Source organism: Pavona decussata, unplaced genomic scaffold, assembly GCF_977016875.1.
Source record: "Pavona decussata unplaced genomic scaffold, jaPavDecu1.1 SCAFFOLD_58, whole genome shotgun sequence".
NCBI classification, from domain to species: Eukaryota; Metazoa; Cnidaria; class Anthozoa; order Scleractinia; family Agariciidae; genus Pavona; species Pavona decussata.
This window is the reverse complement of record NW_028145480.1, coordinates 4,172,716-4,189,331: the sequence shown is the minus strand read 5'-3', so window position 1 is coordinate 4,189,331 and position 16,616 is coordinate 4,172,716. Positions and strand designations below refer to the sequence as shown.

The 16,616-nt window shown below is 37.8% G+C and overlaps 2 protein-coding genes across 3 annotated transcripts; both read right to left on the bottom strand.

The window, feature by feature from the left end:
* Positions 1–2,689: 2,689 nt before the first annotated feature.
* On the bottom strand, positions 2,690–16,400 carry LOC146479779 (uncharacterized). 2 transcript variants are annotated; one of them, XR_014864900.1, is made up of 3 exons: positions 14,412–16,400; positions 12,971–13,378; positions 2,690–3,430 (listed from the first exon to the last, which is right to left on the bottom strand). XR_014864900.1 is itself a non-coding variant. In XM_085110628.1 (2 exons), exons 1-2 carry the CDS (start codon positions 15,261–15,263, stop codon positions 13,052–13,054), a joined length of 1,179 nt encoding a protein of 392 aa, XP_084966754.1. In that variant the 5' UTR covers positions 15,264–16,400; the 3' UTR covers positions 11,325–13,051. The 2 variants fall into 2 exon arrangements, 1 of the variants encoding a protein (XP_084966754.1); XM_085110628.1 differs by lacking the exon at positions 2,690–3,430 and having other exon boundaries at positions 11,325–13,378.
* LOC146479780 (uncharacterized) lies at positions 3,424–5,992 on the bottom strand. The gene is made up of 2 exons (XM_085110627.1): positions 4,729–5,992; positions 3,424–3,909 (listed from the first exon to the last, which is right to left on the bottom strand). Exons 1-2 carry the CDS (start codon positions 5,626–5,628, stop codon positions 3,592–3,594), a joined length of 1,218 nt encoding a protein of 405 aa, XP_084966753.1. The 5' UTR covers positions 5,629–5,992; the 3' UTR covers positions 3,424–3,591.
* Positions 16,401–16,616: the final 216 nt, after the last annotated feature.

Genomic DNA, 16,616 nt, shown 5'->3' with positions numbered 1-16,616 from the left:
TAATAAGAGGCTGAATAACATGATATTCTCAAGCTAAATCTTCATTGCGTGGGATTACTATACCCTCAGTAAGAATTACTTAACGTATTTGACGCCACTTCAACCCTGGAATAAAATTTTAAGCTATAATTTATAAAACTAGTTCTACAGGTTTGAATAGTTAGATGAAAACGAAATTGAATGACGGAAATAAATAATAAAAGGAAAAGAAAAAAGAAAACTGCAAGCAAATTAAGACCATTTAATTATACATCGCATAGTAATTTTCAGTAGCGTTGCTCAATACTATTGATGAGTCACCGTTTCACTTTTGAGTTTGTGTGTAAAATACTTCAACCTATGTAAAATAAAAGTTTATTTGATATTTTTCATTTTTCTCAATGTATCTCGTATGGAGTATTAAAACTGGATCGTCGGATGGCCACGAAATATTAGCCATTGTGACGTTCTTATCTCTCTTGCAAAATGAAATCAGTACGAACCACCAATATTTCTTTTATTTCAGTGGATTATAGAAAAGAAACAAAATATCATATCAATACGTAACAAAAACAACTGAAAAATCGTGAAAAATAGTGTTATGATAGACCATTAAATAATTATTCGTGAAATAGCATGAAATCTGATATGCAAATGTGAACTTAACTTGGCCTATTAGATTTACTGAGAAACCGATGGAATCAAATCAAAAATCATTAAAAATTATGGTACGGATTGTACAAATTTAAGATCTTTGTATAGGAAATCATGTTATTCGATCTCTTCCTTCTACTCCACCACTCTCCCCTTAGATCGTTTCGCGACGAAAAAAAAGCGCTTTATCTTTAACAAAAATGTTAAGGTGGTCCCGAACATTCAGGCAGTTATGATTGCATTAATATGAATTAAGTCGTTAATTTCTTTCTAGTAGTTATTGTTCTTGTTGCTGAAAATCATCGAATTATTCAGCGCAGGGAAGGTGGACATTGGTAGATGTTAAGATGCGAACACAAAAACACTAGGGCGAAAACAGGGCAATGCAGGATATGAAAAGCAAACGCTATTGGCAGTTTGAATAGATAATAAGAGCGCTTCTCAAACTCATTAATAATTCATGCAGTCAAAAGCCAATAAATGACCTCCATTTCGGTCAGGTGGATGAATCTTGATACCCCAATGAAACACCAGATGAAACACCACCAGGTTTTCATCTGAGATGAAACATGTTTTTCATCTGAGATCAAACATTTGCATTTTAATGAGATTAATTTCTTATTGTTTCATTTGAGAAGACATGTCAAAAACTCGGGCTTCGTGCTTTATCACGGGTTCCAAATACCTCGAAACAGATGAAAGCACTCGGCCTGCGGCCTCGTGCTTTCATCTGTTTCTCAGTATTTGGAACCCGTGATAAAGCACTCGCCCTCGTTTTTGACATATTACATGAAAAACCACTACTCACTGGATTGGTATACATAAGTCATTTATCGACCGGGAGGTCCGTAAAGGAGAAACTATGCCTGTGGTCTGGCCTAAGGCCATGCCAGAGGGTACAATTTTTCCTTTGCGAACCAACCTAGGTCGGTAAATAACCTGTCTATTTTTTCCTCACTGTTTATGCTGGTAGCTGGCCTAAAATGAAATTTTGCACATCATGCTTATAGCGAAACTTGGCAAGATTTGGAAAAACTCATAGTTGTATCCTTACTCGAACTAATACACTCCTTTTATTTATTTATTTATTTATTTTTATTTTTATTTTTATTTTTATAAGAACATCTATTTTGAGCCTGAAAAAGAAAAATTCTTATGATGTTCTTAAGTTATCTGTTTCCTTTACAAAAAATATCGACCATAGAGGCTCGCTAAGTGACATTTTAAAGTTACCAGATTTTGTGGCGAAAACCATGTCAGTGTAGCGAGTACAACAAAGTTTAAATGTTCTTTACTTACTCTCAGCCTGGGTAATGTTCTTCTTTGTTCTTAATAAATTTTAGTTAATCTCAGCCTCTGTCAATAAGCAACGTTCTTAAAGAAAGGGTTTTCTATGAAAAAATAGAGCGCCGAATTGCAATAAAAAGGCAATTTCAAAGGAACAATCGTGCCAAGGTGAACAGTTTTTTTCTTTCAGTTAAAACATGTTTGTTTTGTAGGTTAAAATGACAATAGAGATTACTAAAAAGATAAATTTTAATGGGAATTCAATCTTTGCCATTTTTGAAAACGTCAACAATTGTGAAGATTGTATTGCAATATGAAACTGAAATAAACTTTGCTTTGGGTGATGTTTATTTTCAGCTTATTCGCAGGAAATCACATTTCTCATCTTTGCCGAAGATCGACATAAACTCTCCCTAATTATTTTTTACATGGCAACTTTATCTGTTTCATTGTTGAAAATATCAACATTTTAACCAAATTGCCTTAAGTATGACGAAATCTTCGTAACCAAGATATACAGACTTATAGTTTTATTGTGAAAGATTTATATTTCAGCGCATTATTGAGGAAGCCAGAGTTTGTACTGGCTGTTTATTTAGTGCTTTCTGATTGTACGAGATTTGACTATAGCTAATATATGATGTCTCGAAGAGACATAATATGTTTTACCCTATACATAGATTACAGGAAATCTGAAATTGATGGTTTAATTTATTTCCGTGAGTATTTGTTGAGAAATAACGAGGACCAATCAACAAGCGATAATAGGCTGTGATTCAATTGTGATGGCGAGGACGAAAATTTACACATGCATATTATAGATAGACAAAATCGAAGGCTTTGGTTTGAAAAAAAAAAAAGGTTTATTTTGAGAAAAGAAAAGTATCAAACCTTCTAACAAAATTTAGTTCAAGTATTAGGTGATAACATTAAATTGCTATCTAGCCCCTACATGTCAAATAATTTTATAAAGGCTGCTAATACGGACTTCAAGCTTCCACGTTGGCTATCCACCGAAGAGAGGGTATTGAACGTAATTCTTTTGGATTATCAACACTAACTAAGTGGCAAAGAACCTTAACCCCTTACAGGTCGAAAGTGAGCGTGTGATTGGAAATGCTTGGTTAAAAAACTACAGTCGAACCACTTTCTTACGGACACCAAGGGGATGTCCGTTTTAGAGAAGTAGGCTTTACTGATGGATTTCGGTCTCTCAGGGACCAAGTGAACTGTCCGTAATGTGTCCGTAAGGAGAGGTTCCACTGTACCTGCTGTCACAAACTTAATCGGGGCCGACTTCTTGGACTATTCTGAGAAGGAGGCAATGCATTCTTTCCAGATTTTGGGTGCCACGTATTCAGGCGTAGCCAGGGTCCTTTCTCGAAGGAGAAAGAGGGACGAGCCTGGAAACGAGGTTGGCCATTTTCCTGGATTCGAGACATCATCAATATCCTTATATACTGGGATAATTCGGACTTTTGAACGTGTACATTGGCCCATGCGATTGAACCTACACTAATTAGACACTAATTACACTAAATTAGCATTAAAAGTAAGTTTTATTGAGCGTCACACTGTCTCTAGAACACATCAACAGCCGGTGAGCCTTGCTTATCAGATAGATAGATACTTAGATAGTTTATTAAATCACTTCGCAGCCTCACGGCTGAATTATGTAAGTTTTAAAACGGAACCATCAACCCAAGATCCATCCTTGCACTTGAAAATCGGTTCTAAGTCGTCAGTATTGAAGTAGATTCGCAAAATTTCCCAGGGATTGCTCGGACATGATGCTTCTAAACCCATAAAATTGCACGATTGAAATGGATAGAAATGTTTCTTATCGTACTCCTTGTGCCTATCGTCGCTGGGGTCCTCAACAGTGTGGACTCCAACGTAAAAATGGAACACGTCTAAGAAGAGATTTCCTTTAATGAGTCTCGCCATGGGTTCTTGAAAAGAACATCCGTCCACCGTGATTTTTGTTTCCTATAGAAAGGAGAAAACATAAAATACGTCAAACAGCTTAACTGCGCGAGATTCCAGTCTGATTCCTGAGATTTGGTCAGGATTTTTAACTGACATCACACAAACTCCACGTTTTTAAGTGACAACGGAGAATAAATTCGACTGAAAATTGAATATTTTTTTTAAGTGACAACTGAGAATAAAGCCGAATTAAAATTGACAAATGGTCAAAACTTTAATTGATATTAAAGTGAAATTTCCATATCTCCATCCAAACCCTCATAGAACGATGCCAGAACGGTGCACAATCGGTTCTTATCTACGAGATCCTCTTTTGGATTCTAACGGCGTAGGCTTCCTATTCCCGAAAGAGAAGCAAATTACTTCAGTCAGTTTTCAATTCGGCCTTTGTCAAAAAGAGTTCCTCCCTTTTCCATATTTTAGTGTTTGCGGCTGCACGGAATTCATGTGATGTGATGTATTTTTTATTTTTTTATTTTTTGCTAGTGTCTTGGCACATTCGAGGTTGACTAACCCTGAAGTAAGGAGTCAATCTTGTAATCAAAGTAATTTTGTTACCCCGCTATGGCGCACGCCTGAAAGCGACATCAGCAATTCCAATATATAACTGTTCCAACTGATAAATTAAGCCTAAAAATAATTACCTTTCCGTTGCAGTCAAACATCTTCCTCTCGTCCACTCGGATGTTTACCACTTTTGAATGGTCAATAATCAAATTAACTTTTTTTAAAAAAACCGCTATCGCACGCCTGAAAGCGACAACAACAATAACAATATATAAATGCTGCAACTGATAAATTAAGCCTAAAAGTAATTACCTTTCCGTTGCAGTCAAAACGCTTCCTCTCGTCCACTCGGATGTTTAAAGAAAACTCAGGCTGAACCACCAAACGGATCTTTCCATCTTCACTATTGAAATTTCTCCGCACCGACAGCCGTTTCATGGTAGAAAAATAGTTTATGTCGACAAGAATATCAATATCTGAATCATACGGTATGACATCACCATCTCTCATCGCTCCCAAAAGACTACCGCACGCGAGAACATACTCAATTTGGTTCTGTTTGGAAATATTGGACCAGGCACGAAAGAGCTCGGATAAATCCTCGCGCCACGGATTGTCGGGACAGCCAAGCTCGCCATAAATAGATTTCCTCACAGGTTGCTCGGTAATATCTGCAATTTGTTTTGACGAATGAGGACTTGTTGTAGACAAAATAGGCTTGGAATCACTGGAAGGCATTGTCGTCGTTGGTTTGGCGTTTCCTGTGTTTCCAAACGGAAACGATAGGTTGTTTTCTAATAATGGAGATTTTGTTAAGTGCCGATTAAATGTCGACTCAATGGAGAGTTCCAATGCTTTCCTCAATTTATCATCACTTGCATTTTCATTCCCTGTTCTTATCCCTTTATCACGAGATTTCACGTAATCATTTCGAGGTAGGTAGTCGTTGGGATATTTTGCAACCGTGTCTATCTTTTCCATGTTTTTCTTCTTCACACGACTCGGTGCAGGGTCGATTTCTCGGGTGTGAGGTTTTTGCCAGTTGCCTTCCTTCGTAACTTTCCTAACTCTGGCGTCGTTGGCGAAGACAGCTTGAATGTTCGAGAAATCCTTGTTGATCAGATTCCAAAGTAATAACAGCGCAGTGATGAAAATTAAAAAGACAAAGAATTTCCGCCGAATTGAGATAGCGTTGTATTCGACAAAGTGCATGTTCCTTGCGAAGACAAAGCTTTGTGGTAACTACGTAAATTTACTTTTCTGTTAAGTGTTCCAATTCGCATTCATAGCCACAACAAATGCATCAAAAAAGGGTTACCATAACAATTTAGTATTTTAAAATTGCAATCGATCTTTAGACTGTACAATTACCGTGACATATAACAAAAGCCAATTCTGTATTAAAGACTATGAGTGATATAGATAACACCCAATTAACTGAAAGAACGGCATATTTTATGCAAAACACTGTGAACTCACTTAGTCAGCCAGCTGTGTTTGTTCATTTGTTTAGAGCGAATCTCCCGTCCAAGTTCTTCATATTCAATTTTCATCCAGAAATAGGTTTCGCTCATAACTCTCAATTAATATTTCTCTTAGGAAGTAGGTAACTTTTTGCACCGATTTGCTAAATCGTGATTTTTTTTTCAAGACATTTTGTGAAGAGTACAGATTATTCTAAACCTTCTAATTCGCTAGTTATAGACAATGACCTTTCACGATAGTATATGATGAATTACCGTCATTAGCTTAATTACTACAATTATAAATCTTAGAATAAGTAAGGATTTGGTAAAACATTTGACAATAAAAATCTGCGATATAATATTGTAAAACATAGCACGACGTTTGGACGTTTCCAGAACGTCATTATCAAGTGAAAGTAAAATAATGAAGTCGAGTATATATATAGTGAAGAGATTAATAAATTGAAAGTTAAACAAAGAGTTTGGCTCTATTATGGAGTCGCTCTGGGTGTTTAAATTGGGTCTTACTGTTCTTATGTACAACATTTCAGTCATAAACAACTGAAGACAATCCCATTTCGTGCTACACTTTTTGAGCATTCTAAATTGGCTCTCATTGAGAAGGCCAATGTTCCCATGGGCATCTCTCAGATGGCGACCCTGAATGGCAGAATATCGATGATCAGCAATGCGTTGAAACAAATGGCGCGTCTTATATCCGACGTACTTTGAATCACACAAATCACATTCAAAACAGTAAACAACGCTATGCTGATTTACGATGCGTGGCTTGATCTCTAAGATCTCTTTAAGATTTAGGTCTTGCTCAAGTTTTTTACTGGTGTAGATTGATTGTACATCAATGCCGATTTTTGAACTGAGATCGCGCATTTGCCTTTTGACCATGTTCGCTGAGACTTGATCTTTGAACAGAATAATGAATCTTAAAGTTTCACCAGGTTTTGTCTCAGCATCTGATGTAGAGGAGGCGTAAATTTTATCTACTTAGAGCACTTATCGCAATGTCGACATCAACCAAATGATAACGTCAAACCAAGAAATGAGACGACTATCCCTTTGAAATTTCTCCATGATTGAAATGAACAGTTTAATTAAAGTTGTCAGGCAACGAGTTAAGTCAGTCATGTCTTCTTTCCTATTCGCTGAGTAGTTCGTTTATTGGGTGCGCTACTTGCTTTCTGAGGAATCCTTGTTCTTAAAGACGCAATATACAAAATACTTGAAATTTCTAAAATAAATAAATAAATAAAACGAAGAAAGTGATTGACCCACTCCCAAAAATACAGATAAAGATTATAAAGCTGACAAAAATCCAGAAAATGGTTGAAACCACTAAAAAAAATCGAGAAAACTGTTGAACCGACAGACAAAAATATACTGAATAAAGAAAACTGTATACCTTATTCGTACTAATTTTCGCGAGGCTTTAATTTCGCGATTTTCGCTATTTGTGAAAAATCGCGAAATTAAAGACTCGCTAAAATTAGGATACGCGAAAATTAAACACGCGAAATTTAATACACTTCTATAATTATTGCTTTAAGCAATGATTAACTGCGTTTTTAGCTACATGGAATTGTCAACAGTCTATTTATCTTCTACTTCAGCACTTTCTTCATCCGAATCACTCATTTCTTCTTCTTGTACATGTAGCTCTCTCAAAACATCTTTCGTGCAGTCATCGAACTGTGTGGCATAGGTATCTAAAATCATATTTTTACAATTGTCTTTTATTTTAAAGTACAATATTGCAGTAGCATTTGATTGATTTGCAGTATTTGCTTGGTTTATCTGATTATCAACGCTATTTCTATTACGTAATTGCAAATCATGATTGTAAATCAATCGTTATTTAAGTGATCATTCAATAAGAAACGGTTTCTAAGTCTGTCTTTTGTCAACTTTCGCGAAATTAAATGCCCTAAATTTATCATTTTTTGCAAAGTCGCAAAAATTAATGCTCGCGAAATATTGGAGTTCCAAATTCGCGAAATTAAGTGCCCGCAAAAAGATTGTTTGTGTCAAAGCTAAAACCTTCGATCGGATAGATATTTGTTTGGCTGAGAAACTGACCGAATGATTCATGGCGACTTAAGTGCTTTCACCTCGCTACTTCTTCTTACAACAAATGATAACCGAGCATAACACTGTCCTTTATTGGAGGAAGGAGAAGGTCAAATTCAGTATAAAAAATTACTCCGTAAGCTTTTTCCTTCACTGCTCGAAAAATTGGATTTGCTCTTTTTTTGAACCGTATCAAAGATGAGGTCAAATATAATAACATTTTTGACAACACATTTGATGCGCATCAAATATGTGACGCCTTTACATATACCTTTGACTCGAATCAAAAGTGAGTTCAAATGTATTAACAACTTTGACCTTACCTTTGACGCGCGTCGAATTGAAATGAAAACCACTCTCACTCCGCCTATGACGCGCATCAAAGGTGGAACAAAGATGTGATATCTTTGATTCGAATCTAATTTGACTCCACCTTTGACGCGCGTGAATCAAATGCGCCCTTTGTCACCTGTGTTTGGAATCAAAGGTAATCAAAGACGGCCTTTGACAGTCTTTGACCACACATTTGATGTAAGCAAAGGCGTTTTTTCGTGCAGTGTTTGGATCCACCGTTTGCTGTTCTTGTCGACTCGATCTATTTCCGTGTGATTTTCAAGTGGTAGGAAGCTTCACAGCGCAGGTCAACAATTAATTGATGCCTAACATTAAGTTTTATGGTTGATTAGTTTGCTCTGAAAACAACAAACTCGACGAAGAAACCAAAGAAAATTCCGTCGACAAGGCCTCAGAGTACCGCAACTTCATTGAGCAACAGCAGGCCAGAAGCACTACCGGAGAAAACCAAATCTGACCTTAAAATATGGGGAAAATTTTGCTACCAACGGAACGAGTTCAGAAAGATTGAGGAAATACCCTTGGAGGAACTTAATCTGCTGCTCTGCGCTTTTTTTAAAGATGTAAGAAAGAAAAATGGCGACGAATACGAACTTGGAACTCTGACTTGCCTGCAACGAAGTATCCAGCGTTATCTTGATACCCACGGGTCACAAGCCAATCTCATTCAAAGTGACGAATTCAAGCTACCCCGAGAACTCAGTGCAAAACGAAAACAGCTTGTCGTGGAGAGAGGGAAAGGCAATCGTCTACAAGCAAGCCGAGAAGTCACCGCTGTTGAAGAAGACAAGCTCTTGGCCGAAGGAGAATTTGGCGAACACAACCCGGTTGCTCTACAGCGCACAGTTTGGTGGCTCCTGGCTTTACATTTTGGCTTTAGAGCAAGAGATGAAAGTAGAAGGCTTCGGTGGGGCGACGTCAGCCTTGAAACTGATCCGGACACAGGCAATGAAATGATGGTCTGGAAAGCTGAGAGAGGCTCGAAGACACGCCAGGGGCAGGACAAAGCAAGCGGTCACCGAGCATTTTATCCTTCTGCTCAAGCTACTGATAACGAGCGATGTCCAGTCAAGTACTACAGTGTATAAGCTGTTCAGAAGTCACAGGCCCATCGAGATGAATCAACCAGAGGCACCATTCTACTTGGCCGTAAAACATCAAAGAAAGGCTACTGATGCAGTGTGGTACAAGAAACGTCCGCTTGGCAAGAATGAAATCGGGAAGCTACTCACCAAGGCTGCCAAAAATGCTGGTTTGCCAGGACGCGTTACCAATCACTTGGTTCAAAAGACCTGCATTTCACGATTGCTGGATTCAGATGTTCCTGAAAATTACGTGGCCCAACTGAGTGGACATCGAAATCTGAAAAGCTTGGATTCATACAAATTGGCTTCCATTCAGCATCAACGAAGAATGTCGTTACCCTCAGTCGCTCAACAACCGCAAGCGAGCTCCAAGCAGTTGGCAATGCACAGGCAACAACTACAGTGGGAAGTTAACCAGTATGACGACCACAAAAGAAGCCGGATCGGCTATTTTTCAAGGAGCAAATTTCCAAAACTGCTCGTTTAACATCCAGATTATGAATCAAGATCAGCCCCCGCTTCGCAAGCGCCGAGACATTTTAAGTGACGATAAAGACGATTGAAATGCAATTTTGACTACAAAAGCTTCAATTTCATCTATTCTCATTCATTCCATAGTAAGTCTTTCTCAAAAGTTGACACTTTTAAACATTCAACGCTTTTAAGAAATGCATTTTCTTCGGAATCTCAAATGAGCTAACTTTTCATTTTTCGAACTTTTTCACTTCGATTGACGAGACATGTCAAACTTTCGTGTCAAACCTTTTATTTTTTATTTCATTTCATTTTTAATTTGCAGGGCCCCACTGAAAACCGCCAAGGCGAGTGGGCTCCCTGGATAAATATTATTATTATTATAATTATTATTATAATAATTATTATTATTATTATTATTATTATTATTATTATATTACCTTGACCAATAAAAAGTCGCCTTTTCGTGCGCGAGCCAATCAGAATTATTCCACGTGGTTTTTGTTTGTGAATACGCTTCAGCATCTCTTCAGCATTGAAAAGGCTGTATTGCACTTTTTCTCGCACAACTTGATCATAAACAAGTTTCACGCGGACTAGAAAGCAACAAGCGGGAAAGCCTATATAATAAAAACCTTATTGAACTAGCTTGTTTGGTCCGTATTGGGAAAATATTGGTCTCGTCCTTTTTTTGCAAGTTTATGGACCTCGCCTTCGGCTCGGTCCATAAACTTGCAAAAAAAGGAACTCGACCAATATTTTCCCAATACGGACCTCTCGCTAGTTCAATAACATATATGAATCTGATATGCAAATGTTAACCTAACTTGGCCTAAGATTTACTGAGAAACCGACGGAATCAAATCAAAAAGCATTAAAAATTATGGTACGGATATCTACAAATTTAAGATCTTTGTAGGAGAAATCATGTTATTCGATCTCTTCCTTCTCCCCCACCCCTCTCCCCTTAGATCGTTTCATGACGAAAAAAAAGAAAAGCCACTTTATCTTAAATTTAACAAAATTAGTAAGGTGGTCCCGAAACAAGCACTGGAGCGAAAACAGGGCTATGCAGGATATGAAACGCAATTGCTATTGGCAGTTTGAGTAGATAATAAGAGCGCATGAAAACACACTACTCACTGGATTGGTACACATATTAAGTCATTTATCGACTGGGAGGTCCGTACAGGAAAAACTGTGCCTGTGGTCTGGCCTAAGGCCACACCAGAGGGTACATTTTTTTCCTATGCGGACCACTGCTAGGTCGGTAAATAACCTGTGTATTTTTTCTTAACCGTTTTTGCTGGTCTCTGGCCTAAAATGAAATTTTGCACGTCAGCTAATGGTGAAACTTGGCAAGATTTGGAAAAGCTCACAGTCGTACTCGTACTCGTTCCAGGACACTTTTTTTACTTTTTTTTTATTATTTTTATTTTTTTACGAACATCTTTAATTTTGGGGCCGAGACTGAACATTCTTATTTATTTATTATTATTTTTTTTTTTGGCACCTTGAGCCTAAAAAAAGAAAAGATCTTAAGAATGATGTTTGTAAGTTATCTGTTTGCTTTACGAAAAGTCTCGACCATAGAGGCTCGCCACGTCACGTTTTAAAGTTACCAGACTTTGCGGCGAAAATGCAGAAGACCACCATGTCAGTGTAGCGAGTGTAGCAAATTTTTAATGTTCTTTACTAACTCTCAGCCTGGGTAATGTACTTCCTTTGTTCCTAAATTTTAGTTAATCTCAGCCTCAACGTTCTTATAAAAAGGTTCTTATATAAAAAAATAGTGAATTGCAACAAAAAGCGAATTTCAAAGGAACAATCGTGCCAAGATGAACAGTTTTCTTTTTCTTTCAGTTGGAACATGTTTGTTTTGTAGGTTAAAATGACGATAGAGATTACTAAAAAAATAAATTTTAATGGGAATTTAATCTTTACCATTTCTAAAAACGTCAATAATTGTCAAGATTGTATCGCAATATGAAACTGAAATAAACTCTTATTTTGGGTGATGTTTGTTTTCAGCTCATTCGCAGGAAATCACATTTCTCATCTCTGCCGAAGTTAGCATAAACTCTCCCTAATTATTTTTTAAATGCCAACTTTATCTGTTTTATGTTGTTGGAAAAAATCAACATTTTAACCAAATTGCCTTAAGTATGACGAAATCTTCGTAACCAAGATATACAGACTTATAGTTTTATTGTGAAAGATTTATATTTCAACGCATTACTGACGAAGCCAGAGTTTTTACTGGCTGTGTATTTAGTGCCTTATTTTATTTATGATTCTGATTTTACGAGACTTCACTATAGCTAATGGTAATGTAAAATACATTTTCCCATATACGTAGACTACAGGAAATCTGAAGTTGATGGTTTAATTTATTTCCGTGACTATTTGTTGACAAATTACAAGGACCTAATCAACAAGCGAAAATACTGCTCGATTGTGAAGGCGAGAACAAAACTTCTCACATGCATATTACGGATAGACAAAATCGAAGGCTTCGATTAAAGAGCAAAAAAAGGCTTCGTTTGAAATAAGAAATGTCTCAAATCTTCTTACAAAATTTAGCACTGGCCGTGGGTGATAACATTTAATTGCTGTCTAGCTCCCTACATGTCAAATAATTTTATAAAGGCTGCAATAATACGGACTTCAAGCTTCCCCGCTGGCTATCCACCGAAGCGAGGGTATTGAACGTAATTCTTTTGGATTATCAAAACTTACTGAGTGGCAAAAAAACCTTAAACCCTTACAGGTCGAAAGTGAGCGTGTGATTGGAAATGCTTGGTTAAAAAACTACTTGTTGTCACAAACTTAATCGCGGCCGACTTCTTGGACTATTCTGAGAAGGAGGCAAAAGCATTCTTTACTACCCTCCCTAATGACAAGTTTTGTCAAGCATCCAGCCAGTTTTGGGTGCTACGTAACCAGCCGCAACCAGGGTCCTTTCTCGAAGGAGGAAGAGAGACGAGCCTGGAAACAAGATTGGCCATTTTTCTGGATTCGAGACATCATCAATATCCTTATATACTGGGATAATTCGGACTTTTGAACGTGTACATTGGCCCATGCGACTTACACCAATTAGACCATTGAAGTGGCACGTATACACTAAATTAGCCTTAACAGTAAGTTTTATTGAACGTCACACTGTCTCTAGAACACATCAACGGCCGGTGAGCCTTGCTTATCAACCCAAGATCCATCCTTGCACTTGTAAATCGGTTCTAAGTCGTCAGTATTGAAGTAGATTCGCAAAATTTCCCAGGGATTGCTCGGACATGATGCTTCTATACCCATAAAATTGCACGATTGAAATGGATAGAAATGTTTCTTATCGTACTCCTTGTGCCTGTCGTCGCTGGGGTCCTCGACAGTGTGGACTCTATCGTAAAAATGGAACACGTCTATGTGGAGATTTCCTTTAAGGATTCTCGCCATTGGTTCTTGAAAAGAACACCCGTCAACCATGATTTCTGCTTTCTAAAGAGAGGACAAAACATGGTATTGGTCAATCTTCTTAACTGCCAGTTACCAGTCTGATTCCTGAGATTTGGTCAAGATTTTTAACTGACATGGCACATGAAACTCCACGTTTTGAAGTGACAACTGAGAATTAGCCTGCGTTGCAGCCGGACTTGTCACTCAAGACCTATGGACCAGGGATTGTATAGACTGTCTGCGACGCAGGTTACTGAGAATGAATTCGACTGAAAATTAAAAATGGTGAAAACTTTAATTGATAACTGAAATTTCCGCATCCCCATTCAAACCCCCATAGGACGGTGCCAGGACAGTGCACAATCGGTTGTTATCTATGCGAGCCTATTTTGGATTCGAATGGCTTAGGCGTCCCATCCCTGGAAGAGAAGCAAACTGACTTCAGTCAGTTTTCATATCGGCGTTTATCAAAAAGAGTTCCTCTAACTGAAATTTCCGCATCCCCATCCAAACCCCCATAGGACGGTGCCAGAACGGTGCACAATCGGTTGTTATCTATGCGAGCCTATTTTGGATTCGAATGGCTTTGGCGTCCCATCCCTGGAAGAGAAGCAAACTGACTTCAGTCAGTTTTCATATCGGCGTTTATCAAAAAGAGTTCCTCTAACTGAAATTTCCGCATCCCCATCCAAACCCCCATAGGACGGTGCCAGAACGGTGCACAATCGGTTGTTATCTATGCGAGCCTATTTTGGATTCGAATGGCTTTGGCGTCCCATCCCTGAAAGAGAAGCAAACTGACTTCAGTCAGTTTTCACATCGGCCTTTATCAAAAAGAGTTCCTCCCTTTCCATAGTTTAGTGCTCATGCATGGCTGCACGGGATTCATATGATGTTGTGTATTTTTTCTCAAATTTGGGACATTCGAGGTTGACTAACTGTTCGAAACTCTGAATCGTGGACTGGTCAATGATCAAATTAATTTTTTAAACCCGCTATCGCACGCCTGAAAGGGACAACAACAATAACAATATATAAATGCTGCAACTGATAAATTAAGCCTAAAAGTAATTACCTTTCCCTTGCAGTCAAAACGCTTTCTCTCGTCCACACGGATGTTTAAAGAAAACTCAGGCTGAACCACCAGACGGATTTTTCCATCTGCACTATTGAAATTTCTCCGCACCGACAGCCGTTTCATGATAGAAAAATAGTTTATGTCGACAAGAATATCAATATCTGAATCATACGGTATGACATCACCATCTCGCATCGCTCCCAAAAGACTACCATACGCTAGAACATACTCAATTTGGTTCTGTTTGGAAATATTGGACCAGGCACTGAGGAGCTCGGATAAATCCTCGCGCCACGGATTGTCGGGACAGCCAGGCTCGCCATAAACAGATTTCCTCACAGGTTGCTCGGTAATATCTGCAGTTTGTTTTGACGAATGAGGACTTGTTGTAAACAAAGTAGGCTTGAAATCACTGGAAGGCATTGTCGTCGCTGGTTTGGCGTTTCCTGCGTTTCGAAGCGGAAACGATATGATGTTTTCTAATAATGATGATTTTGTTAACGTTTTCTTCAATTTATCATAAATTGCCTTTGGATACTCTCTTCTAATCCCTTTATCACGAGATTTCACGTAACCATTTCGAGGTAGATAGTCGTTGGGATATTTTGCAACCGTGTCTATCTTTTCCATGTTTGTCTTCTTCATACGACTCGGTGCAGGGTTGATTTTTCGGATTTGAGGTTCTTGCCAGTTGCCTTCCGTCGTTACTTTCCTACCTCTGGCCTCGTTGGTGAAGACAGCTTGAATGTTCGATAAATCCTTGTTGATTCCATTCCAAACTAATAGCAGCGCAGTGATGAAAATAGAAAAAACAAAGAATTTCCGCCGAATTCTAGAAGCTCTAAACATATCTACAAGGTTTAGGCTGATCTGTTACTGTGATAGCCTTGTATTCGACAAACTGCATGTTCCTTGAGAAGACAAAGCTTTGTGGTAGGTACGTAAATTTACTTTTCTGTTAAGTGTTCCAATTCGCATTCATAGCCATAACAAATGCATCCGCAAAAAAAGGGTTACCATAACAATTTAGTATTTTAAATCTGCAATCGATCTTTAGATTGTACAATTACCGTGACATTATAACAAAAGCCAATTCTGTATTAAAGACTATGAGTGATATAGATAAAACCCAAATAACTGAAAGAACGGCATATTTTATGCAAAACACTGAACTTACTTAGTCAGCCAGCTGTGTTTGCTCATTTGTTTAGAGCGAATCTCCCGTCCAAGTTCTTCATATTCAATTTTCATCCAAAAATAGGCTTCGCTCATAACTCTCAATTAATATTTCTCTGAGGAAGTGGGTAACAAATATAGAATAAAATCTGAGAAATTTTAACTTTCTAAGTCTGAGTCGAACTTTTCGCGCCGATTTGCTAGATCGTGATTTTTTTCAAGACTTCCAGCTGGTAGTTCGTTGAGGAGAGTACAGATCATTCTAAACCTTGTAATTAGCTAGTTATAGACAATGACCGTTCATAAATCTTACGTAGGGCATAAATTGTATCTACTTAGATCACTTATCGCAACCGTGCGATTTTGCCCAAGTTCAGAGGAATAAATTGCAAAAGTGGCTTATGGTCACAGGTTCTTTTACATATCAGAGCAAAAGTCCATCCACCGTCTAAGAAGATACTATTAAAATTCAGTTTCTGCTAAACATGTCAGAGGTTAAAATTGTGATATTCGACTAATACGGCCATATTTCTATCGAAAATGTCGACATCAACCATATGATAGCGTCAAAAAAACAGAAAAAAGACGACTATCCCATTGAAATTTCTCCATGATTGAAATGAAGACGCTAATAAAAACAGTTTTATTAAAGTTGTCAAGTAACGAGTTAAAGGGGAAGTATCATAGGGTTTTTGGTATCTTTTGTTAAAAAGGATGAAATAAGACCTTCAGTCAGCTGCCAAATAATTCTAGAATAACGAGAGTAAAGAAATCAATTCAATTCTTGAAAGGAACAACTCGTGATTTGGTCTAGCGCAATTTGGAAACAAAAATGCGAGAACTTGAAAAACATTAACCTAACATTTTTCAAGTTTCAATCCATACCGTGGCCTACTCTGTCTCTGATCAGAGGCACTAGTCCACAGTTTTATTGCACTGGGGTTATAATTTATAACAAACTTCACAAATATATCTTTGTTTCTGCTGACAGACAAACATTTTTGGGTTTTGAAATGACATCAAATT